General features: G+C 40.2%; 1 protein-coding gene across 4 annotated transcripts in view; it reads left to right on the plus strand.

Moving 5' to 3' along the window:
- The window catches only part of asgr1c.1 (asialoglycoprotein receptor 1c, tandem duplicate 1), a 95,366-nt gene that overhangs the window by 38,316 nt on the left and 30,792 nt on the right, over positions 1–26,258 (plus strand). The window contains exons 1-12 of one of the 4 annotated variants that reach the window (XM_082171271.1): positions 11,360–11,535; positions 13,117–13,203; positions 13,364–13,534; positions 14,741–14,836; positions 14,951–15,058; positions 15,709–15,807; positions 16,004–16,084; positions 16,425–16,517; positions 16,748–16,807; positions 17,244–17,395; positions 17,475–17,584; positions 19,849–21,555. In XM_082171271.1, the coding sequence (XP_082027397.1) occupies positions 11,451–11,535; positions 13,117–13,203; positions 13,364–13,534; positions 14,741–14,836; positions 14,951–15,058; positions 15,709–15,807; positions 16,004–16,084; positions 16,425–16,517; positions 16,748–16,807; positions 17,244–17,395; positions 17,475–17,584; positions 19,849–19,999 (1,293 nt within the window). In that variant the 5' untranslated portion in view covers positions 11,360–11,450 and the 3' untranslated portion in view covers positions 20,000–21,555. Of the gene's footprint in view, positions 1–11,355; positions 11,536–13,116; positions 13,204–13,363; positions 13,535–14,740; positions 14,837–14,950; positions 15,059–15,708; positions 15,808–16,003; positions 16,085–16,175; positions 16,275–16,424; positions 16,518–16,747; positions 16,808–17,243; positions 17,396–17,474; positions 17,585–19,848; positions 21,556–26,258 lie in introns of those variants that run through there. The other 3 variants (XM_082171273.1, XM_082171270.1, XM_082171269.1) reach the window with 3 other exon arrangements.

Genomic DNA, 26,258 nt, shown 5'->3' on the forward strand with positions numbered 1-26,258 from the left:
ATAGCTTAAAAAGTGCAAGGAGCACGCAGCAGCATTCTGTAAACATTTTGTATAACTTAAAGACTCTAAACTAAATTTTTGTAATCAAAAAGCACTTCTAATTAATTGAAATCAAACTTATTCAATTTATTTACAGTTTAACAAAAATATAATTTTTAGGGCCGAACTTTTATTTTGACGGGTTGCCGTGGAGATCTTTGAGTTTCTGTGTGTTTATGATATGACGATTTAAGCGTTAAAAAGCTCATGAAGTGATTCAAAGCGGCTCTGGAGATGATGTTTTTTTGTTTTTTTTGTATATTGTTTGTATATTGTTTTTTTTTTGTGATTTTCCTTTTTTTATTGTGACAGGACAGTAGAGAGATGACAGGAAATAAGGTGGGAGAGAGATGGGGGATGGGATCGGGAAAGGTCCACAAGCCGGGACTCGAACTCGGGCCGCCCGAGCGCAAAGGCGCTACATGTCAGCGCACTGACCACGAGGCCATTGGCGCCGACAAGAAAAGCTGAAGATGATGTTTATGCAATCATGTCCTCATATAAGGATGCGGCTGAGGTTGAAAAAAGCGCAAGCATCATGCGTACTCCTGTGTGTGTGTGTGTGTGTGTGTGGTAAATGAAATCACGCGTCTGCACTATTCATTTAGAGACACGCACGATTCATAATTAAATTGTTTTTTTGTGGTTTGAAACTCGATTTGATTTGTACTGTCCTGCTTTTTATTAATTCATAAAAAAAGTTGACAAATTCGTGTTATTCCTTTTTATACAGTAAATACCGTTTTTATGACTGGGTTCCGCGATTCCGTCCGTGTTTTCTGCATTGCGGAAATTACAGGGCCCTATTATATTGAGGTGTTTTGCAACTTCAGCAAAGTCTGCTGCTGCCTTAACTTTGAGAGACAACTGATGCGTGATCAGTGAAGCAGCTCCAGTCAGCAAGTGCTTTCGGTGTGAGAGTGCAAAGCTTTCATAAATTATTTTATTGGCAAATTGGTTTTGAAAATGCCCGATACCGATAACCATAAAAATGCTTAATATCGGCGCCGATAATCGGTCGACCCCTCAACATCTTGAATGGAAGCTGGGAGGAGACCGTGCGAACTGAATCGTATAGCGATCCTGATGGTTCTCGTGAGCCAGCGGGACAGATTGGGAAGCCCAGGCTCCCAAAAACTGAACCATTGGGGTCATGTGAACCACACACGTACGCATGATGGGGCAGCGAAGCGGAATTACTGGCCCAGACGTGGGAAGCGGAGCATCCCGATATGGGGGCACGGTCATATGCTGCGTCCTGACAGAGGAGGCCAGGGAAGGACGAGTGTTCCGCGGGGACCTCCTCTGACAAGGGTCTGGCGACAGAGGGGGACGAGAGTGGCGGAGCGTCGCGTCGCACACTGCCATCCGGGGCCTCTGGGGGCTCAGAGATGGGATTGTCAGTTCTTTCAAGGAACAAAAGATTCTCCCCCGGCCCTCCAACGGGGGAAGGAGTGGCCCTGCAACCACCTCCTGGGAAGAACTGCAACCCATCTCTGAAGCTGCCCATAACAGGAGCGCCGCTTTGCCTGGCGTTTAACAGGCTGCAGGGCTGGTACAGGCTGGGTGCCTTCCTGCGGCTACCTCCACGGCGCGGCTTGGGTGAAGGCTGCTGCTGGGACCGGGCGGGAGGGGCGGAAGCCGTGGGAGGGCGCCCTCGGCGGCGAACGGATTGAGGTGTCTGAGCGGGCTGAGGCATCTGAGCTGGCGGCTGGGTGGAGGCAGCAGCTGGACGCCGGGGCAGAATATGTTTAATAGCCTCAGTCTGCTTCTGGGCAGCCGAGAACTGTTTGGCAAAGTCCTCGACCACGCCGCCGAAGAGGCCAGCCTGGGATTTGGGAGAGTTGAGGAAACGTGTTCGCTCAGCCTCCCGCATATCAGCCAGGTTAAGCCACAGGTGTCTTTCCTGGACCACACATGTGGACACCGGCTGACCCAGGGAGTGTGCGGTCACCTTCGGTTCCTGTAGAGCGAGGTCGGTAGGGGCACGCAGCTCTTCCAGGATCAGCCCTACCCTCGTGCATGTCTCTGAGTATCCTGGCCTGGTAGACCTGGAGGATGGCCATAGCATCCAGTGAGGAGGCAGCCTGCCCCGCAGCTCTATAGGTCCTCACCACCAGAGTAGACGAAAAGCTACAGGCTTTGGAGGGGTGCTTAGGGTAGCCACGACAGATGGAGGCGCTGTGGGGACACAGTTGCACCGGGGGGACCCCAGTGTACACTTTGGCCGCGGCTGCATCGAGGGCAGAGAAGGCGGAAGAGGCCGCTGAGCAGTCGTGAGAAGTCAAATGGACCTCTTCATGCACTTCCGGGAAGAAAGGAATTGGGGGTCCCCAAAAACCAATCATCAAGCCTTGAGCGCTCGGGACATAGCGGAGGGTTCCACACAAGCCCGATGCTCGTGGCTGCCCGGCAAAGCATGGCAGTCAGTTCTGGATCAGACCTGGGCAATGCTGGCATCCCCGAAGGTGGCAGCACCGCAGAGCCTTCATCTCCAGATGACTCAAGCCCACCTTGTGATGTGGCGATAGACATGAATGTCATCTGCCGGGGTACCGAATGAAACACTGGACCCGCCACAAGACTGGCCAGTGACCTCATGTGGAAACCTCATGGGTTGCAATGTGCAAGAGGGGGGTGTGGCCCGAGGAGAATTTGTCGGGTTGTTCCACACCAAGAGCCTCAAATCACCCTGGCCACCAGCCAAAGTATTACATAGTTGCCCTATGCAAAATTTTCCCTTGCCATTGGCTCGATTTGTAAGAACTCGAAGGTGATAGGCTTCTAGGCGAAACCCCCATTTCATCATTCACTGACGTTACTCGTAGGGACTGAACGAAAGGGAACTCTTGTTATTAGCTGTTAAGTGAACTGCAGCAGCACTTATTGCTCGTGCTCACGTAATGTACAAGGATACTGAACATTATTCAAGACCCCGGTATACTCACGGCCAAGTTTATTTTCATTCTTCGCTTAAAAGTAAAAAGAAGTTGTAAATACCTTTGCAGTGATTTACCGTTAATGAACATCCCGACAACGTCCACAGCTGATAGCGACGTTTAGATGAATATGTGAATATTCATTAAGTCAAGTGGTTTGAAAAAAAATTCCATATATATATATATATATATATATATATATTAACAATTTAAAATGTATTAGGAAACAATATCTTAAAGTAAGAACTTACACAATGTTTTTCTTTTCTTTTTTTACATACCCGTGACATGTTTGGTTATATTTTCTCAAGAAAAAAGAAAAGCTATACTTCAAGATAATGTACTTCAAGCTTTTGCTAGTCAAGAAAATGCATCTTGCATTAAACAAAAATTTCATCTGTTTAAATATTTGTTGTTGGTAGTGGTGTTGGGATTAAATGCGTAGTATAAAATAATTTTTAGATCAGATGGGATGCCAGAAAGTTATTATATATCCAGATGCAATGGTATTACATTTGTTGGTTGTTATTATTCACAGACGCTGGGCTCCCGGGCAGCCGGATGACTGGAAAGGACACGGTCTGGGAGAGAAAGGAGAGGATGGAGAGGATTGTGGGCAGTTTATATTTACTGGGAAACTGAATGACAAGCACTGCTCCAGCAAAATGAGATTCATTTGCAGAGGGTAATTCTGAATCTGAAAAGAGCTGTGGTGTGATTTTTTTTCATAAAATTCTGTTTGTTTCGTTTTTATTTTTCTGGGTTTCATTTCTATTTTTCTGGGTTTCATTTTAATGGTTAAATTTCAAAAAGCTTGTCTAATTAATTTAAATAATTTAACAACAATTTATTAGAAGTTTAACAAAAAATTACATGTTTAGGGCCCTATGAAATACGTTTTTAATTTTTTTATCAAATTCTGTGTTTTCTGTTTTAAGATTTCTGAATTCCATTTGAATGGTTTGATAAAATTGTAATAATCAAAAAGCATGTCTAATTAATTGAATTAAAAAAAAGATTAATTAAAAACAAATCATTTCTATCAAATGAAGGCATAAAACATTAATTGAATGTATCTTTTAATCATATGAAATAAAAAAAATTGCCAAACAAAGTGCTGCACAATATGTGTCACAGTGTCTGGTTTGTGTTCCCTGGGTAACCACTAGATGTCCTCCTTCCCCACGGTGTCTGTCACCTTCTGAACTACATTCCCCACGATCCTTGTTTCTTCATTGCACTCAGCTGTCCCTTGTCATTAATCATTGCACTCAGCCAATTCCCCATTAGCATTGTCATTTCCCTGTGTATATATCCCTGTCTGTTTTAGTATGTGTCACGGAGTCCTTGTATTTATCATGCCACTTCAGTGTCTGTTTCTAGTCTGCTCTTGTCTTTTGTTTTTGGATTGCTATATTGGAATTTGACCCATGCCTGGATTTGACTACTGATTTTGGATTTCCCTTTAATAAATACTTACTGCTATTGGATCTCCCTGTTTCCTGTGTGTGGGAATCGTGACAGAAGGACTCCGTCACCACAAAGATCCAGTGGTATGTTTTCAGACTTCTCTTCCCCAGCCACCGAACGGGAGAGGAGAGATTTGTTTAAGGGAACCCGTCTAGTCATTTTTCGTGGGACCCGCGGAGGCCGCAGGGGAGGAGGTGGTGGATATGGACCCCAACACCACTCTCCGCTTCGGTCTTTTTTCAGCCCCGAGCCCGAACTGTCCAGCGGTTCCAGATCTGAGCCAGGGTTTAGCCCAGTGGTCCCTGTGCCGGTGGTCCAGAGTCCGGTGCGGTCCCAGTTCCGGTGGTCCCAGTTCCGGTGGACCCAGTTCCGGTGGTCCCGAGTCCGGTTGTCCCAGTTCCGGTGGTCCCAGTTCCGGTGGTCCAGAGTCCGGTGGCTCCAAGACACAGGAGGAGGGGAAAAGCTCCCTCCGTAACTGTTCCGGTGGTCCCGACCCGGAGGCCATCCCGGAGGTGACTGCCATCCCTGACGCGTCGCCCTGGTACCCTGCCCTGCCGGTCTCGCCCGAGCTGCTCGCCCTACCGGCCCCGCCCGAGCTGCTCGCCCTGCCAGCCTCGCCTGAGCTGCTCGCTCTGCCAGCCCCGCCCAAGCTGCTCGCCCTACCGGCCCCGCCCGAGCTGCTCGCCCTGCCAGCCCCGCCCAAGCTGCTCGCCCTGCCGGCGCCACCCCAGCGACCTGGCACGTCTGCCGATCCAGAGCCTGTGTCTTCGGACAGGATGGCCTCCGCCGAGCCTGTTCACGTCACGCCAGCCGAGCCTGGGTTTTCGGACAAGAGGGCCGCTGCCGAGCCTGTTCATGTCACGCCTGCCGAGCCTGTGTCTTCGGACAAGATGGCCTCCGCCGAGCCTGTTCACGTCACGCCTGCCGAGCTTGTGTCTTCGGACAGGATGGCCACCGCAGAGCCTGTTCACGTCACGTCTGCCGAGCCTGTGCTTTTGGAGAGGATGACCGACGCCGAACCTGTGGCTCCTGAGCCGGTGGTGTCTGTTCCAGTTCCTGATCCGGTAGGGTCTGTTCCAGTTCCTGATCCGGTGGTGTCAGTTCCAGTTCCTGAGCCGGTGGTGTCGGTTCCAGTTCCTGAGCCGGTGGGGTCGGTTCCAGTTCCTGAGCCGGTGGCTGTTCCAGTGCCTGAGCCGGTGTCTGTTCCAGTGCCGTCTCCGCCGTGGCCGCCCGAAGGGTCGTGGCCACCTGATGAACTGTCCGCTCCGCCCTGGCCGCACGAGGGAAAGTCTCCGCCCTGGCCGCCTGGAGGGTCGTCTCCGCCCTGGCCGCCCGATGGGCTGTCGTCTCCGCCCTGGCCGCCCGATGGGCTGTCGTCTCCGCCCTGGCCGCCCGATGGGCTGTCGTCTCCGGCCTGGCCGCCCGATGAACTGTCACTCCCTGTCCCCGTTTCCCTCCATGGACCTGGCCCCCCATCCCTCCCCCTGATCCTCCACCAGTCCACCTCCCGCCTGGACTCTTGTTTTGTCGGTCACGTCTTGGAGCGTCTGGTAGCCGCTCCGTAGAGGGGGGGTTATGTCACAGTGTCTGGTTTGTAGTGTCTGGTTTGTGTTCCCTGGGTAACCACTAGATGTCCTCCTTCCCCACGGTGTCTGTCACCTTCTGAACTACATTCCCCACGATCCTTGTTTCTTCATTGCACTCAGCTGTCCCTTGTCATTAATCATTGCACTCAGCCAATTCCCCATTAGCATTGTCATTTCCCTGTGTATATATCCCTGTCTGTTTTAGTATGTGTCACGGAGTCCTTGTATTTATCACGCCACTTCAGTGTCTGTTTCTAGTCTGCTCTTGTCTTTTGTTTTTGGATTGCTATATTGGAATTTGACCCATGCCTGGATTTGACTACTGATTTTGGATTTCCCTTTAATAAATACTTACTGCTATTGGATCTCCCTGTTTCCTGTGTGTGGGAATCGTGACAATATGGAAGATAATTTTTTGATTATTCCTTAAATTGTTTTAATAATAATTTATTATTATTATTAGTGTTAGTATTATTAAAACATTGAGACGTAGCTAAATTCTACTGTACTGTTGGACAGGTTGCTATGAAGACTTTGGAGTTTCTGTGTGTTTATGATATGACGATAGTTTCTCAAATGAAGTGGTAAAATGCTGTTGAAGTGACTCTCAGAGTGGCTCTGGAGCTGAAGTTCATGCATTAATGTCCTTATATATATATGTATATATATAAAATGAACACCAGGTTTGTTGTGCCTTGTGGGCATATACAGTACGTGTAGGGCTGCATAAAATAATAATAACAATAGCCTATAACATGCGGCCTATAAATCGTTAAAAGGGAACACTTCAGTAACACTACACTAGAGAAAAATATATGGATTATCATATGTAACTTCAAATGTTTCCATTCGTTATGAAATGAGATTGGAGTTAAAACATGAAGCCTAATGTTTGGCGCGTTTTGCTTTTCAAACGCACAGCGTGAGTAACTCGAACTCTCAGCGCGTGCAGAGAACATATTTCAAAATGTGTCTTGTCTATATAGCCTATATATATATATATATATATATATATACAGACCCTTTCCAAAAAATTTTAATATCATGGAAAAGTTTATTTATTTCCATAATTCCATTCAAAACGTTAAACTTCCATAGATTATAGATTCAGGGCCCACAACTTAAACGATTTAAAATATTTAGTTGTTTATTTGTACATAATTTGGGCTTCCAGCTCATAAAACCCACAAAAACAGGATTTCAAAAATAATTTGAATATTACATGAAATCACACAGTAATTACACAGTGATACCATGGTCATTGAACCAGGTTTTGGTTCTTTTGGCAGTGTGGGCAGGTGCAAATCCTGCTGGAAAATGAAGGAAGTCTCTGAAAATGTCCTGGTAGACGGCTGCGTTGACTCTGGATTTAATAAAGCGCAGTGGACCAAAGTCCTCTTTTCTGATGAGAGCAAATTTTGCATCTCATTTGGAAACCAAGGTCCCAGAGTCTGGAGGAAGAATGGAGAGGCACACAATCCAAGATGCTTGAAGTCCAGTGTGAAGTTTCCACAGTCTGTGTTGGTTTGGGGAGCCAAGTCATCGGCTGGTGTTGGTCCACTGTGCTGTCCACTCAACGCAGCCGTCTACCAGGACATTTTCAGAGCACTTCATGCTTCCTTCAGCAGACAAGCTTTATGGAGATGCTGACTTAATTTTCCAGCAGGATTTGCACCTGCCCACACTGCCAAAATAACCAAAACCTGATTCAATGACCATGGTATTACTGTGTAATTACTGTGTGATTTCATGTAATATTCAAATTTTTTTAAATCCTGTTTTCGTGGGTTTTATGAGCTGGAAGCCCAAATTATGTATAAATAAACAACTAAATACTTAAAATCGTTTAAGTTGTGGGCCCTGAATCTATAATCTATGGAAGTTTAACGTTTTGAATGGAATTATGGAAATAAATAAACTTTTCCATGATATTCAAATTTTTTGGAAAGGGTCTGTATATATGAAGAGTTCAGATGCAAAAGCCTCTAAGTGCCATCTGAAATTTTCTTCTAGAATGATCATTTTTATCAAGCTCGTATATTTAAGTTCAGTAATTTCACTTAAGTGCAATGAAAATGACCTATTAATTGTCATTTAAGTGAAATTACTGAACTTAAATATACGAGCTTGATAAAAATTATCATTCTAGAAGAAAATGTCAGATGGCACTTAGAGGCTTTTGCATCTGAACTCTTCATATATATATGGTTGGGAACCGAGAATCGGTTCTTATCCAGAACCGTTAGTGTTTTTGAAAAATATCGGAACCGTGCGAAATTCCTACGTTTCGGTTCCGAAAACGGTTCTGGTGCGATGTGTGGGCGAAGTGCTGGGAGCTTATCCTTTAATAGCGACGTCTCACCTCATATTAAAATAGTAATGAATGCACTAAAAAGCCCTCGCACTACTCATATACGTTTTGTGTCAGATATCAACGCAGAGAGAAAGAGAGTATAAAGACAGTAGAGCTGCACGATTAATCTTTAAACATTCTCGATCTCGATTCAAACACCCACGCGATCTTATTCCTAAATGACAAAAACTTCACACCGGCACATTCAAATCTGTTTGCGCTGTCGCTGACCCAGAGAGAGCAGTTGTCGAAACAGCTTTACTTTCAGTCTTTTCAATCACACAGTATCGATATTTCTGTGCTACAAATATTCAAATGATCACAGAAGTACTGAGATAAAAGTTTATAGTTCGAGTATAAACACTGATGTCTACGGTAGCAACCAAAATATTAAATCACATTTTGAAAGTCGCTGCCTTCAAATAACGAGTGTATCGATTACATCTGATGCTTCAAAATATTCATAAAGACGCAGTCCGTAACTTTTTTTGTGTTATACAGTAAGATACAATAAGAATTTACAAAATGTATACAATGAGCGAGTACATCATGAATGCCTTTTTTCAAACTGTGTTTTTGTCTTATCCTGAATCACTACGGTAAGCCTGTAATAAACGTTTAAATCTGACTACTTTAGACTGGCCGGCAGATCGTGTTGGAGAATTTCCCTCGTCTCATGTAAAAGTCTGAATGCAGAAATACCAAGCAGAAAATAGGTCACAAGGATAACAGAATGGAAAAGTGCCCAAAAACCTGTAGGAGGGATGCTGGTGTTGGGAGGCACTGAAAGAAAAATGTGTTATATAAGATGTTTTGAGATGTTCCACCAATAGAAGAAGGTCTAGGGGAAGATGTTTTTAATGGTGGCAAGGACACAAGGAAGAGATAGATATGAGGGTGCTCATTGGGCACCTAGCGATAAGAAAAAGGTATAAGACATGAACACTGGCAATGGTAACTTTAGATGACCAGCTGGCTTCTCACTTTGTTGTTTGTACAACAAAAGTTAATTCTTCTGACCTGGAACTTCGACCTGAATCAAGGACTTTGAATTTGCCACAACAATCGCAGCCGCTGCGGAGTAGCCTAGTGCCTAGTAGTGCGTGCGTGACTCGTCATAGATATAAACAGAGAGAAGTATCTCTGGCAACAGTGACTCAGACCCGCAAGAGCGCTGATTCATCCAGTAATGAAACAAGTGAAGTCTTTATAAATCAATCATTCAAACCGATTTTAAAAATATTCTGTTCTACACACATCTTAGATGTGTGTTCAAGCATATTCTACCTCTTCTGAGAGGGTATTATCCACTGCAGGAGATACAATAAGCTAGGAGAGGTCCCAAATTATCCTAGAGAATGCAAACATTTTTTTTTTCCTTCAGAAAAATGTATTCCTTTTTTTGCAAAAATTGCTTAATATGTTGAATTTGTTGACATTACCAGTCTGTTAAACTCATTTGTCAAGTATAAGAAATAAACACAAAAAGGATAGTGCATTTTTCCCTTACTACTATTTTTTATTAGTTGTTTTAATATTTTTTTATTGAATGGGAACCGGAATCGGAACCGGAAAATTTCTTACGATTCCCAAACCTATCTATCTATCCATCTATCCATCTATCTATCTATCTATCTATCTATCTATCTATTGATCATTTCGAATGATCAGGGTTGGAGCTAAATTGTGCAGGACAGTGGCCCTCCAGGACCGAGTTTGAGAAACCCTGTACTACGTGATATCACAGTTTGACATGTCTGTCATTGGAAAGTTCCACGTGGTGTAATGAATAATTAAGAGCAAGTGTCTTCTCATTGGATAAGAAAACTCAGTCTCATGAATAATTATGAGACACCGATGAGTCATCAAAGTACTATAGTGCTCTGCTACGTGGACACGATGAAGATTTTAAACCCGGAAGATGAAAATAGCGGACAAAAACTCAAATTTAACCATTTTCCCCCCATTAAATCTAACAGATGCTAATATTGTCTTCAATGGTGTTCAACACACATACCTCGGTTAAAATCTCAGAAAATTTGGTTTAGGGTTTCATGACCCTTTAAAGTATCTGTACTTTACTTGAGTATAATTTTTTCTGGAAACTTTTTACTTTAACTTCACTACATTTGAAAGACAAATATCATACTTTTTACTCGACTACATTTCTGTCAAGGTCCTTGAGTAGAAAGTAGTAACGTCATTCAGGGGATCATTTTTTTTTTCATCTCTAAAACCTGATTGTTTTTTTTTGCAGGAGACTTATCAGTAATCTCTCTTGTAGGGTCACGTGTCGTGAAGTTCAGCGATTTCCCAAAATTTTCTTTGAACACTAATCAACTGATGGCAAAATGGATGAAGCCAGATCCTCGGCACATGCGCGCATCCATGGCAAATAGGTATTTCTGTTTGGCTGTTTGTTAAAGCATTATTGCTGTTGGGCAGTAATACAGCTATTGTTGTGTATCTGGTTTTAAAGCAGGTTGGATTTTTACAGACCTTTTGATTCAAATGTGCATGAATGGATTCACATATACTTCTTTTGTTGGGGTGGTAGGAGTGTAAAAAAAAAAAAAGATGATTATGGAGGTCTTTTTTTGTCAATTCGTTTGTTTAATTTCTATAGGATTTATAACATTCTGAAAGCTCTTAATCCCACAGATACTACTAACTGGTAGGTGTATTCACTAGATTGCTTCAGAGGCATAAGGTACAGTAAGTTTTAATGCAACAATAATACAACAATCCATTGACATTTACTTTTGATACTAAAGTACTTTTTAAAACGAGTAGGCCACTTCTGTACTTTTACTTGAGTAAAAATCGGTCTTTACAACTTTTACTTGTAACGGAGTAATATTTGACCAGTAGTATCTGTACTTTCAAGTCAGGAAGTTGTGTCTTTTTTATTCTGTTTCTGCAGAATAATAAGTCAATATTTTTTGGGAAAGAGGAACAGAAAGTGTTGTGTTATTATACAGAACTGCCTTGTTTACTGTCATTGCAGGAGCTCTTTTGAATGTGATTTGGATTCTCTCTAGGAAGCAAGTAACTGCAAAAGTTATGATGGTCTATCAGAAAATGGATAGTTCTGAAGAAATCATTAAAATGGACATGGAATATGAACGGAAGACGACATTTAGCAAAGGTATGACATTTTGCTATGATACTAAATAGTATTTGATACAGGAAAATGTCTTTGTGTTGTATATGAGAGAAAGAGTTTTAGTTAGTTGTACAATACCTTCAATGCCTGGAATACTTTATAATCACTTTACATTATATGATGCGTTACAAAGAAATTAGGGCTGGGTAAAAAATATCGATTTCTCGATTTTAATCGATTCTCATTTTTACGAACCGATATCGATTCTTAAATCCCAAGAATCAATTAGTCATCCTGTTTTCATTTGATGAATGAATGTAACATTGTAGCGCGCATCCCATCCAATAAATCGCAATAATCTTTGTGCTTTGTAACTATTGATATGAAACAAAGTCTCAGATTTCAAATTACGTCCATTTTCTTACGAAATTCAAAAACCTAAATAGCGTTTTGTCGCTGTGGCGTGAGATCGCTCTGGCTCAGCTCAAGAGAAGCACATGATCTTCTCTTCCGCCTTAATAATACCAGTTACCGCGCGAAATAAACATGAATGAGCATCTGAAAGTGTGTTAAAAGGTAGAGAACAACTTATCGAAATCTGTATCATGTGACATGGAATCACTCAATTGTGTTTCAACCGTGGAAAGACTTCAGTAAATCAGCTTGTAAACAATGACATGTAACGTCACATTTACCTCAGAAAAACCATATCCAGTGACCATAAACTCGTTAGTCAGCGAGAAGAATTAACTAGAGAGGAGCATTTTGCTATATGCACCATATTACATATTCATTCTAATTTTTAATGTTGCATGTTTGAATAAATCTGGCAGGTTTTTATGACAGCCACCATTTAAATGTTTATATTTCATATAATTGTATTATTATAAAAATAAATAAAAGTGTAATTTAAGTGTTTGTATACAAATCAGTTCATTTTTACCTTCAATATTTTAGTAGGCTAATGAAGCCTAGTAGGCTACGGCTGACTCCCATAGTTTACAGCATTAGTTAAGAGATTTGTTTTCCTTGAGAAAATATGCCATGTATTGTAGCTGATTTACAAAATAATCAATATTGAATCGAATCGGAATCGAAATTGAATCTAATTGCAAGCTTGTGAATCGAAATCGAATCGAATTGTGAAATTTGTATCAATATACCCAGCCCTAAAAGAAATTAACCTTGAGATTGATTAAAGCATTTGATTCATTATTCATAATCTAAACATTGTGGCTTATGTTTGTTAATGACTACTGTGAACATTTTGAACAAAGATACGGAGCCCCTAATGGGACATGGTGATTGAAAAAAATATGAGATGTGAGGGAAAAATATTTGAATGCTTTCGCATTCCCCCGAAAAACGTTGCGTTTGCTCACAAAACCTTTGCATTCCTTCACAAAAACGTTTGCGTTCCCCCGAGAAACTCTAAAGAACTTAAAATTTACATAAAGCCCACCCCCAGGAACGCAATTTATAGATATTATAATCAGAATATGCTAATCAATGACTAGAAGATACATTTTTATCATCAATGTTTGAGATTCAAGTTGGCTGAATTGCTTTAAAGAAATAAAAGAAAGTAAAATGTGATTTCTCATGGTGTGGTGTTTTCTGCAGGTCGTCCATGTAGCAGAACAACTGGCATCTTTGTGCTTGTAGGAACAGTCTGCATGATTATTTTCATCATCATGACTTCTGTCATCTGTGAGTGGTTAACATCATACTTTGAAAGTGTTGCGCTGTAAAATATTTGCATTTTAAAAAGTGAGTAATGCAACAAAAAAAAAAACATAATAGTGGTATACATGTTTACAGCCTTTAAATTATGCAGATAAAAAAAAAAAAAAAATGTTTTTGTTCCCAGTTGTTCATCAACAAAGAACATTCTCAGTGCTGGAGAGTTGGATGAACATTCATAGTTTCAATCAAACTTCAGTCAAATCTCAAGGAAAGAATATTGAGACCTTGATGACCAATCTTGCCTCTTCATTGAGTTCAATCACATACAAACAAGAGGAAAACCAACAAAAGCTGGGTGAGATTTAAAAATTGTATTAGTACATTTAAATCCTCCTAAACCAACACGTGTGTCAGGATAATGTTGGGTTTTGTGTTAGTTTCATTCCTGTGTTTGTTTCATGTGATTCAGTTCAGTTTAGTCTTAAGGTCCTTGCACACAGATTTCAAAATGCTCGTCCTTAACTTAGGTCCATCATAAAAAAAAATCACATCAGGTATGATTTTATGCCTTTTTTCGCATCCGTAGCAAGCATTTTGAGAGGTTTTTTGACAATTCAGAGCCACCGAATGACAAATACGAAAAAAACGCATGAAAATTTCGGAAGATTTAGGGTAGGCCTACGTTTACACAACAACGATATGCTTAAAACAGAGAAGTCCTTTGAGTTTTCTGAGTTTTCATTGTCTAAACGATCTCCATTCACACTGATCCGTGAAAGTGACTAAAAACTCTCTATTCTCCTGCCAGGCCATTAGATGGTCATCATTTTCAGTTTAACGTTTTTGTTGTTTACACAGACCGTTTTCAAAAACTTCCACTTTGAAACCCATTTTCAAAAGTTTTTGTTTTTAGGGAACCAAAACACCATTGTCGTGTAAACGAACGGCCAAAATGCATAAAAAGTTTAACTTTTTTAGTTGAAAACGGTGTTGTGTAAACAGCCCCTCAATTACCTCCCAGTTCGTCTCCTTGGTTACTGATTATGTTCAGCTGTCTGTCATTTAGTTTCCCTGTTTATAGTCCCTGTCTCATTCAGTTCATTGTCGGTTCTCGTCTGTAGTGTGAGTAGTTTATGTGATCATTCTCTGTGCCTTCAGATGTACAGGGTGGGCCATTTATATGGATACACCGCAACAACATGGGAATGGCTGGTGACACCAAAGTCCCGTTTGTGGCACACCAGTACATGTGAGGGGGCAAACTCCTCAAGATGGGTGGTGATCATGACATATACTAATGTGCCACAAACAGGACCTCAATATCACCAACCACTCCCATGCCACCACGGTGTATCCATATAAATGGCCAACCCTGTATTATCATCATGTTTATTAATGAAAGTTAGCATTGATCTTGATCATCTTCATTCTGTAAACTACAACATCGGTTGCTGACAACATGGATATGCTCATCTAAATATATCGATTTGTTTTTTCTACCAGGACACAACTGTGTATTTCTGACTGTAATAGCAGGACTTGTTTTACTTCTTTTTCACAGAGCGCCAGCAAGGTCTGTCACACACTGAAGTGAAGAGTTTGATGAACAGTTTGAGTCTTGCTGTGTCAGCGCTGACATCCAAACTGAATGATTCAGGTCTGCAAATCTGATCATTTAAAGGAGACAACCATAAGAAATACTTTTAAGAGCAAACTCTCATATTCTTGATTGTTTATGAATCATATATATATAATATTTTTCCTTTCACAGTTGACAACCAAGTGCAGAAACAGACTGAAACACAAAAACTATTAGACTATTTAAAAACTGCTGTTACTTCTCTACAGTCTGATCTACAAAACAGGCAACGTGACTTTGGTAAGATAGAGGCAATATTCATATACATTTTAAATTTAATAAAGTTATTTCATGAATTAATAAGACCTTATAGTGAACATGTAATTATCTTGTTATGCTCTCTAAATATCTCCTATAACATTAACTGTATCTGGTTATGATACTTTGGGCCACATTCAAATCTCAGCATGTTTTCTTACTGGAGACATTAACACTGAATATATTCAGTACAAGTAAGTACAAGTAAAATTAACGGTCTAAAAATCTACTCAAGTAAAAGTAAAAAGTAGCTTATCTAAAATGTACTCCGAGTAAAAGTAACTGAGTTAGTTTTTTAACAGCGGGGGTGGGGTGGGGGACTCTCATGTGCAGGGTTGTAACCATATGAGATTTTCACAGTATGATAACGTCTCAGAAAATATCACGGTTTATGTATTAGTCAATTATTAAATAAATAAACGGTATTATTAAATTATCTTTTAAAGTGTTTTATTCTGTGGCGGAAACAAACTTCCATAGTATGCTAAGTTCTTGTCTAAGAAAAATCTGATATGAGCAGATGTTAATTATGTATTTTTATATTTTCCCATTCACAAAGCCATTATTTCTATCCACACAGTGATCTTGCTGATCCAGTATATTGTATTTATGGCTTTTGTCTCATGTTTAAGAGTCTCTGTCGAGTTCATTGAGTGTCCTGAAGAGTTCAGTGTCAGATCTCACTTCATCCGTCACATCGCTTTCTTCTCAATCTCAACTATCAGACACCAGTAAGTAGACACTACATTACATGTGCAATACGGCCCTCCATTACACTACAAACAGGGTGTGAATTATGGAGTGGGGTGTTTGAAACCCCCAAAGGACACCAAAACAAAAGTATTTAGCAGTAAGTCAACAGGTCATGCTACTATTACGTAAGTCTACTATATTCAACATATAAATGCAACATCTACTTTTCCACAGTGCGGCAGCAGGATATGAAGAGTCTGACTGACAGTCTGAATTCTGCAGTATCAACGTTGACATCCAAACTGAATGATGCAGGTGTTTAAATCATTTAATAATCTTTCATATTTCTTATTATCTGTGTATTGAGGAAGAGAATTCTATTAACTGGAACCCTTTTTTCTCCCAGTTAAAACGCAGGACCAGAAACAGACTGGAACAGAACGATCGCTGGACAGTTTGAAGTCATCCATACAGTCTGATCAACAGAACAAACAACGTGACTTCGGTGAGTCAGAAACATAAAAAAAAAAAAGTTTGTATGAAGTTATAGGCTTGCATAATATAATTCAAGCCAGTCTCAAACATCAAACATTACTGAAACTACATAGTAATCTTGCTGATATATCATATTTATGTCTTTCATCTCGTGTTAAAGAGTCTCTGGCGAACTCATTGAGTGTCCTGAAGAGTTCAGTGTCAGATCTCACTTCATCAGTCGCATCTCTGTCCTCTAAACAACAGATCTCTGGTGAGTTATACATTCACAATACTCAATAATGGAGTTATTCCCATATTGTACTCCATTGAATCTAATTCAAGCATGATTTCAGAAATATAATCATAATTGTTGGTTTCAAGGACCTGCATGCTGATACTGACATTATTCTTTACATTTGAAATAATTGGATTGAAATTAAATTCACAGGACACTGACTGCAGAAAGTCTAACAAGGTCTGATGTGTTTTATTCTGTTCTAGAGGAGAGAGTCATGAATGCTCTGAAGGAGCTGAAATCTAACATGGGAAACAAAACAGCAGGTACTGCATCCACACTCTTAAAGGGGTGGTATAATGCCCTTTTCACAAGATGTAAAATGTGTCTTTGATGTCCTCAGAGTGTGTATGTGAAGTTTTAGCTCAAAATACCCCACAGATATTTTTATATAGCATGTTAAAGTTGTCACTTTTTGAGGGTGAGCAAAAACGCAGTTTTTGTGTCTGTACCTTTAAATGCAAATGAGCTGCTGCTCCTGGCACAGCTGCTAAACGGGACTGTGTCGTTATCCCGTTATGGCGGGAAAGAAACCTCTCAGATTTCATTCAAAAGATCTTCATTAGTGTTCTGAAGATGAACGAAGTCTTAAGCGTTTGGAATTACATGAGTGTGAGTTTTTAATGACCGTCATTCATATCCGTGTGAACTGACTTTTTAAATCTGCTCTTATTTTGCATCTCTTCTCTCTCTCTCACGCAGACGTCCCTGTAACCTGTAAATCTGGCTGGATATTGTACAAACGCAGCTGTTTTTTGTTCTCCAATAATAAACTCAACTGGACTGAGGCACGAGATTACTGCAAAGCACAGGGCGCGTTACTCCTCAAAATAGAAGAGGATGAGGAGGAGTGGGTGTGTAATGTTCATGGATGCGCATAACGTAGCATTTTGATTTTACTTTTTTTATTATTAGTTTCTATCTTCCCCCTAGGCATTTCTAAACAAACATACCATACCCGAGCACTACTGGGTCGGTCTAACGGATCAGAACACAGGCCAGTGGAGATGGGCGGATGACACTCCTTACACTATGAACAAAGAGTGAGCTGATTCAGGCATTATTCACTTTGATTTCTTAGCAAGCATGCACTTAAATAGCATGCATTTAAATTTACATTTGAATCATATACATAACCTTTTAGAGGTTTAGTACCAAATTTGGCCTCAAGATGGCATTTACTTTTACATGTTTATCCCTAAATATGTCCACTTTATTTTCCATGGCGTATATGAGATTTTCTGTGAAGATTTTTTTTTTTTTCGCTGAAACTGTGGTCCTTGGTGATTCATACAATGCAAGTCAATGGCTTCCATCACTTTAAGAGTAAAAAAAAATTATAATAATAATAATAATATCTGTGGCTCCTGACGATTCATTGAGGTCTTATGAAGCGAAATGATCAGTTTGTGCAAGAAACTGAACATTATTTACTCTTACTCTTTTAATTGAGAAAATTAAAACTCACATAACGCACAAGAGACTGAACGTGATTCAAGACCCCGATATTCTCACAGCGAAGTTCTTTGAAATTTTTTGCTCAAAAGTGTAAGTGAAGTAAAAATGTGGAAATACCTTTGCAGTGATTTACTGTTAAAGGGGTGGTTCGGGATTTTTGACATCGGACCTCATTTTTAAGTCAGCCTGGTTGTTATTCATCAGTGGAGACATTTTTTTTTTTTTTTATTATCCAGTCCTTATATTTGGATAGTTAGCCGATGCTAGGCCAGCCATTAAAAACCGTTTTACCCACTCCACAGTGCACCAAACGCAAATCAATTATAACACTAGACTATCAATGTATATGTCCGTTGAGAGAATAATGTTCGAAATCAAACTTACCTTTTCATCACATTGCATTAGTTATAATTTGTTCCCTGTAATCATAAGCCTTGTCTACAGCAGCAGCGGAGTGATATTGATTACCTAGGCAACCGAGTGAGCCGGTACACACATGACGCAAGTGTATTTACCTGCCGCGACTTTGATATCGCTGAGGAATGCTAGCTAACGTTAGCTGGATGTAACGACTGTAGTGCGCTTCTGTTCTGTGTTTACTTTTTGCCGCATTACTAACCGGAGCAAAGTAAAATTCCGCAGCTGCTGAGAAACTAGTTCCTTTGGGATCATTGAGATGAAAGGTTAGTTTGATTTCTAACATTATTCTCTCAACGGACATTTGCATCGATAGTCTAGTGTTATAATTGATTTGCATTTGGTGCACTGTGGAGTGGGTAAAACGGTTTTTAATGGCTGGCTAACACATATACCATTGACTCGCGCTAGCCTAGCATCGGCTAACTATCCAAATATAAGGACTGGATAATTGTGAAAAAAAAATTTCTCCACTGATGAATAACAACCAGGCTGACTTAAAAATGAGGTCCGATGTCAAAAATCCCGAACCACCCCTTTAAGGAACATCCCGATGCCGTCCACGTTTAGATGAATATGTGAATTTGTGCTGTAAACACACAACAGAAATGAGAAAAAAGCAGTTCAGAAAGGATCTGATCATAGCGATGTAAAGATGTTTGCATCAAAAATTGCAAAAAAAATACATGAAATTCTTACATATAGCCCCTTTAATATGGTAGATGCTGATGTGATGTTCTGGTGATTCTAATTGGATGGTGATAAAAACAAAAATATATATATTTATTTAATTATTATATTTGCTCATTTTATTCATAAAGTCAAGTGGTTTGAAAGAAATGCATATACGTATATTTAACAATTTAAAATGTATTTGGAAACAATATCTATAAATAAGAACTTATACCATGTTTTTCTGTATTATATTTCTTTTTCTATACCCCTGACATGTTTGGTTATATGTTCTAGAAAAAAAGAATGACAAAGTGCAATACATGGTACAACTATTTGAACTAGAAACCAATGTGTTTATGATTATGATAATTAAAATAATGTGATAACAAATACCAGTTTGCAATATCAAGCAGCATAACAGACTGTGTTTGTAAAGGTAAAACCAAACACCGGAAGCCTCACAAATTCAAGTCAGAAATGGCCACGCTACTCTTATGTTTTCCAATTATTGCTAATTATAATCATGAGTATGAAAGGAAGCAGCTATACTTCAAGATAATGTACTTCAAGCTTTTGCTGGTCAAATAAATGCATCTCGCATTAAACAAAAATTCCACCCGTTTAAATATTTGTTGTTGGTAGTGGTGTTGGGATTAAATGCATATAAAAAATTAACTTTAGATCGGATGGGATGCCAGAAAGTTATTATATATGCAGATGCAATGGTGTGACATTTGTTGGTTGTCATTATTCACAGACGCTGGAATCCCGGGCAGCCGGATGACTGGAAAGCACACGGTCTGGGAGAGGAAGGAGATGAAGGAGAGGATTGTGGGCAGTTTACGTTTACTGGGAAACTGAATGACAACCACTGCTCCAGAAAAATGAGATTCATTTGCAGAGTGTAATTCTGAATCTGAGAAGAGCTGTGGTGTAGTGTCCGATGGCATTTTTTCATCTAATTCTGTTTGTTCCGTTTGATTTTTTCTGGATTCCATTTTTTACCTGGTAAAATATTTCTGGATTTCATTTTAATGGTAAGTTAAATTTTTAGTAATCAAAAGGCATGTCTAATTAATTAAAATAATTTAACAACAATTTATTAAAAGTTTTACAAAAAATTACATGTTTAGGGCCCTATGAAATACGTTTTTTATTTTTTACCACATTCTGTGTTTTCTGTTTTAAGATTTTTGTATTCCATTTGAATGGTTTAATTCAATTTTAATAATCAAAAAGTATATCTGTTTAATTCATAAAAACAATTTATTCATTAAAAAACGAATAATTTCTATGATTCTTTTCAGAAATTTTCTGCCAATAAAAATAAGGCATAAAACATTAACCCCCTGGGGTCGGCGGTATCGCCGGCGATACCAGCTCGCGTTTTTCCTTATCAGTGCAATAGAAAGTCTAAATACTATGTTGACTTTTATCTTCCTACACGATTCATACATCAATCGATCCTGTTAAGTGTGTATTCTTTTTGTGCATACTAACAATAAAAACAAAGTGTTGTGCTTTTTGCCAAATAAAGAAAAATAAACATGATGCGAGTTCTGCATTCTCTCTGTCAGTGTAGTCAATTCTGAAACGCGTCCGAAAATGAACTGTAACTCAGCGAATACTCAGTCAAACAGGCATACAGACACACAGGCATGAAGCTTGAATTCTCTTCTTTTAAACGAAGTAATTTTTATAAAAAACAAATATTCACAGTTTATGTAATATGTATGAAAAGAGAGAGATGTCAGTCGTTCTCATCTCAGCTCATTAAATTTAATGTGGCTCCGCCCACGGAGAGCGCGCACTATTCAAACGCAAATGTGAGGCGATCCCATACAGACCTGTGAAACGCGGCACGCCCACATCAGCTGGATAACACACACCACGAGATCACTTTCAGACTGTACTTTACGACGCTGTGAGGAATAATACTATCTATCTTGATAATAATCCTGGAAAATTTACCTCAGAAGTTCTGGAAGTTTCATTTCGAGGAGCAAACGGATCCGGCTGAGGAATAGGTCAGTTCTATTTGCTTTGTTCTTATCACAAGTGTCTGTACACAATATGAATCGCGTTTCTGTGTGTGAATGAATGAACGCACAGATGCGTGCTGTTGTGTAGCTACTACAGCTCGCAAAAATACTGTTTAAAAATGAATCGCGTTTTTGTGTGTGAATGAATGAACAGCTTTTACATGCTTTTACTCTATTGCTATAATGAGATGAGTAAAAATCGACTACAAAATCGGATTGATTATAAAGTTTTTACTGTAAAATATTGCCACATCAAATAAGCTTATAATGTTGCCAATTTCTGCTCATATGAACTGAATTACGTATGATAAAATGTATACTTTAGTTTTTACAAAGAAAGATTACACTGGAAATATTGTTACAATTTTAAATGTTGTTGTAATTGTATAACCTTTTTAATAAAAAAATAAAAAATTAATATATATACACAGTATATATATATATATATATATATTGTCCTTGCATTCTTTCTCGTGGCTCAGTCACACACCTGAATGAAAGGCTAATTAAGTATGCAGCCTGATTATGCGGGCCCCATTGTCTCCTCAGGTGTGAACCACGCCCACCCGCATATTGCCTTTCCAAACACAAAGTGTCTTACAAAATTTAAATCAATGTATTGTTTTATGTGAATGATAAGGGCAGGATGATTTTCACATCATTTTGAAGAAAAAACTCTAGGCGACAAAATGCATTATTCAGAAGTCTTATTGACACATATTTAGTATGTGTTTTGTGGCCTTATTTCAGAAATTTTCATTTTTAGTTTTTTCAATAACCATGCATAAACATTATTCTCTCAAAAATACAAACATGTACATACATGTTGCTCACATATTATGGTAGCCCTGTTTGTGCTAAATAGAGTGTAATTATACCTTTGCCATTAATACGTTTATAAGCAACTGAAAAAAGCACAAATGTATGTCAGAACATCTCAAGGACCCCAAAAACACCTTAGACCCCAGAGGGTTAAGTGAATATCTATTAATCATATGAAATAAAATAAAAATTGTCAAACAAAGTGATGCACAACATGGAAGAGAAATGAATGATTATTCCTTAAAACATTTTTTATAATAATTAATTATTATTTTTAGTGTTAGTATTATTAATACATTGAGACGTAGCTAAATTCTACTGTACTGTTGGACAGGTTGCTTTGAAGATTTTGGAGTTTCTGTGTGTTTATGATATGACGATAGTTTTTCTCAAATGAAGTGGTAAAATGCTGATGAAGTGACTCTCAGAGTGGCTCTGGAGCTGAAGTTCATGCACTCATGTCCTCATATGAGACGGCAGAGGGTGAAAACACCGCGAGAATCACGACGAATTCCATGAAATACAGCATTATACAGTAAATTATGTTTTTATGTCTGGGTTCCACGATTACGTCAGCATTTTCCGCATTGTGGAAATCATAGGGCCCTACAACAGGTGCCATCAAAATGACTATTTACGGACATTAATGCCACCAGTTTCTGATCAATTCTTAGTGGGAAAGAGTTTTATATCATTACTATATACAGTGGGGAGAACAAGTATTTGATACACTGCCGATTTTGCAGGTTTTCCCACTTACAAAGCATGTAGAAGTCTGTAATTTTTATCATAGGTACTCTTCAACTGTGTGTGACGGAATCTAAAACAAAAATCCAGAAAATCACATTGTATGATTTTTAAGTAATTAATTTGCATTTTATTGCATCAGTAATTATTGCAAGTATTGTGTTTTCTCTTGTGGCTCGCGCACACCGCACTTTCTTCACTCGGACGCGCGCTTCAATACGTTGCAGAGTTCGATCTATTTATGAGGCGTTGTCTATATGAGTATGTGAGCGGAGAGTTTGTGTGTGCGTGCCCGCGTCTCAGATGAGTATGTGCGCGTGTGTGTGTGTGTGCTCGCGTCTCAGATGAGTATGTGCGCGAGTTTGTGTGTGTGTGTGTGTGTGTGTGCTCGCGTCTCAGATGAGTGTGAGTGTGTGTGTGTGTGTGTGTGTGTGTGTGTGTGTGTGTGTGTGTGTGTGTGTGTGTGTGTGTGTGTGTGTGTGTGTGTGTGTGTGTGTGTGTGTGTGTGTGTGTGTGTGTGTGTGTGTGTGCTCGCGACTCAGATGAGTATGTGCATGGAGAGTTCCGCGCGTCTTGTGTGTGTAGAGTTTATGTGTGTGTGCGTGAGCGACTTTAGATGTGACGTTGTGCATTTCATATAGTTGGAGCATTCAGCAGTATACATGTATGTGTGACTACTTAGTATATGTGTATGCAAGCGTTTTATGTGTGCGTGAATGAAGTTCGATTTAAGCCCTAGACGGCGCCTCATATCTATTCGTTCTGGTGAAATCACAAAATATAGCCTAATGCACACAAAGTGTCCCTGCTTGATATACAACCACTGATGAGCATAATCGGTTTAAAAAAACAACAACAAACAAACAAACAAACAAAAAACTACGAATGCGGATTAGAACCCAAAACCTCTGACACTCTTGACTAAAGTTCAAGTTCAGCTGCAGTGTTCCTCTTCGGGTAAGTCTAGTATTTTAATGCCAACTGCAAATCTTGCATATCAAGTATGAAGTATATCAAGTATATTTATATGAGGCTATACTATGTGTGTTAAATATTTCTGCTCAGTGTCAGATATTTCTCTGTTTTGTAAAAGTCTATAATATATAATACGTAATATAATATATATATATATAATATAATATATATAAATAATATGAGAAGACAAAATTTTGATCTTAACTTAAGTGTTTTCGGCTACATCAGTAGCCTTTTAAACGGCACGATTTTTTATTTAATCAGAAATCAGAAAATCTTTTTCAGAAAACACACACAGGTATTATTTTTTTTATAAAGTGTGTGCGGTTTCATTTTCTTAAGTACCGGTTTAAGAACCGTTTAAGCACCGGAACCGTTTGAAAAATACTGAGTAGGTACTAGTATCGGATAAAACCCAACCAATACCCAACCCTACAGTTAATACAGGTAATGAGTGGAGAACAGGAGGGCTTCTTAAAGAAAAACTAACTGGTCTGTGAGAGCCGGAATTCTTACTGGTTGGTAGATGATCAAATACTTATGTCATGCAATAAAATGCAAATTAATTATTTAAAAATCATACAATGTGATTTTCTGGAATTTTGTTTTAGATTCCTTCTCTCACAGTTGAAGTGTACCTATGATAAAAATTACAGACTTCTACATGCTTTGTAAGTGGGAAAACCTGCAAAATCGGCAGTGTATCAAATACTTGTTCTCCCCACTATACATATAGTATTTATTAATATTTTTTATATATTTTTCCTCCGTTTTAATTTTAGTTTGTGTTATTCATTTTTGTTGTATTTTTTTTTCAGTTTCTGTTTTATCAGAAATTCAGTTTCAGTTTAGATGCTTTAAATAGTATACATTTATTTATAAATTATATATAAATGATACATTTTAGTGCTTAAACCTTGAAATGTTGTCTTGGCTTCTATATGAAATATTTACTTTACAAACTTTTTAACAGTTTTAGTTGGTCCGATTCATGATTCAAATACTTAGTAATCTACCATCATCCCACAAATGTGGCGTTAAACGTACTCGGTTACTAACGTAACCTCTGTTCTCTCTAGAGAGGGAACGAGTATTGCGTAAGCTAGCTTACGCTGCGGAAAAGTCTCCTTTCTCGAGATACTGAAGCCAAAAATTATCCTTAATTTTTTAAACTTTGTCAACGCAGTGCGGCAGCCTGCAGACCTAGGGCAAGCGAATCGCGTGCCCATTGGCTGCCCTGCGGCAACTGCAGCAGCCTATGGCTGAGCCTTGCGCGTGACGTCACGTCCAATGAGCGCGCTTGGCGCGCTTAATGCGTCACAGCCCGTCATTAGGGGTGTGGCTTAGCGTATATAAGCAAGGAACAGAGGCTGCTTCACTGGTTTCTGTCGCATGAAGCGAAATGAGCTCGTGGCGAGAGCACGGCGGGTTACGCAATACTCGTTCCCTCTCTAGAGAGAACAGAGGTTACGTTAGTAACCGAGTACGTTCTCTTACGAGAGGTTCTCTCGTATTGCGTAAGCTAGCTTACGCTGCGGGAACACCCTTGTCAACGCCGTGCGCGCGCCCAGCATCCTGCCCAGGGAACGCGAAGCGGAGCTGGGCGGCCAAGATACCACAGTACACAAGCACATAATATGGGGCAGGGAGCGGCACAGCCGGTCCAACTAACACTTCCCACATAGTGTAGCTCAACCAGTAGAGCTAAATCCACAACATAGCCCGCGCACAGACAGTGGGCTGGCTTACGCGAGACCTAGACTGATAGCACTTTGGCCTGCAAAGCGGGGACTTCCAGGTTGTAAAACCTAACAAATGTGGAGGGGGAGGCCCAGCCTGCCGCCGCACAAATGTCATGAATGGGAATCCCACTGGACCACGCCCACGATGAGGCCATGCCTCTGGTGGAGTGTGCCCGAATGCCCAAAGGGCACTGCAGGTTTTTAGATGCGTAAGCAGCTGCGATAGCGTCAACTATCCATCTGGACAGGGTGTGTTTCGAGGCGGCGAGACCCTTGGTGCGCCCACCAAACGAAACAAAGAGCTGCTCTGAACGCCTAAAGGCGGCGGAGCGTGAAATATAGCTTTTTAGCGCTCTAACTGGGCAGAGGAGATTACTATCTGCCTCGCAGCCATCATTTGGCAGGGCTGACAGGGAAATGACCTGCGCTCTGAAGGGAGTGCCCAGAATTTTGGGGACGTACCCATGCCTCGGTCTGAGAATAACTTTAGAGTTATTGGGTCCGAACTCGAGGCACGCAGCGTTAGTGGATAACGCGTGAAGGTCTCCCACACGTTTTACTGAAGACAGAGCTATCAGAAAAACGGTTTTGAGCGTGAGGTATTTCATATCCACAGTCTCTAAGGGTTCAAAGGGATGTGCTTTCAGTGCGTCTAAGACCAGTGAAAGATCCCACATAGGAACCGACGGGGGTCGCGGGGGGTTCATCCTCCTCGCTCCTCTAAGGAAGCGGATGACAAACTCGTTCCTTCCTAATGCGCGGCCCGGCTCTGAGACAGAGAGCGCTGAAATAGCCGCGACATAGACTTTGAGCGTGGAGGGGGACCTGCCCGCGTCCAG

The sequence above is a fragment of the Leuciscus leuciscus genome (genome assembly GCF_965113295.1).
Source record: "Leuciscus leuciscus genome assembly, chromosome: 5".
NCBI classification, from domain to species: domain Eukaryota; kingdom Metazoa; phylum Chordata; class Actinopteri; order Cypriniformes; family Leuciscidae; genus Leuciscus; species Leuciscus leuciscus.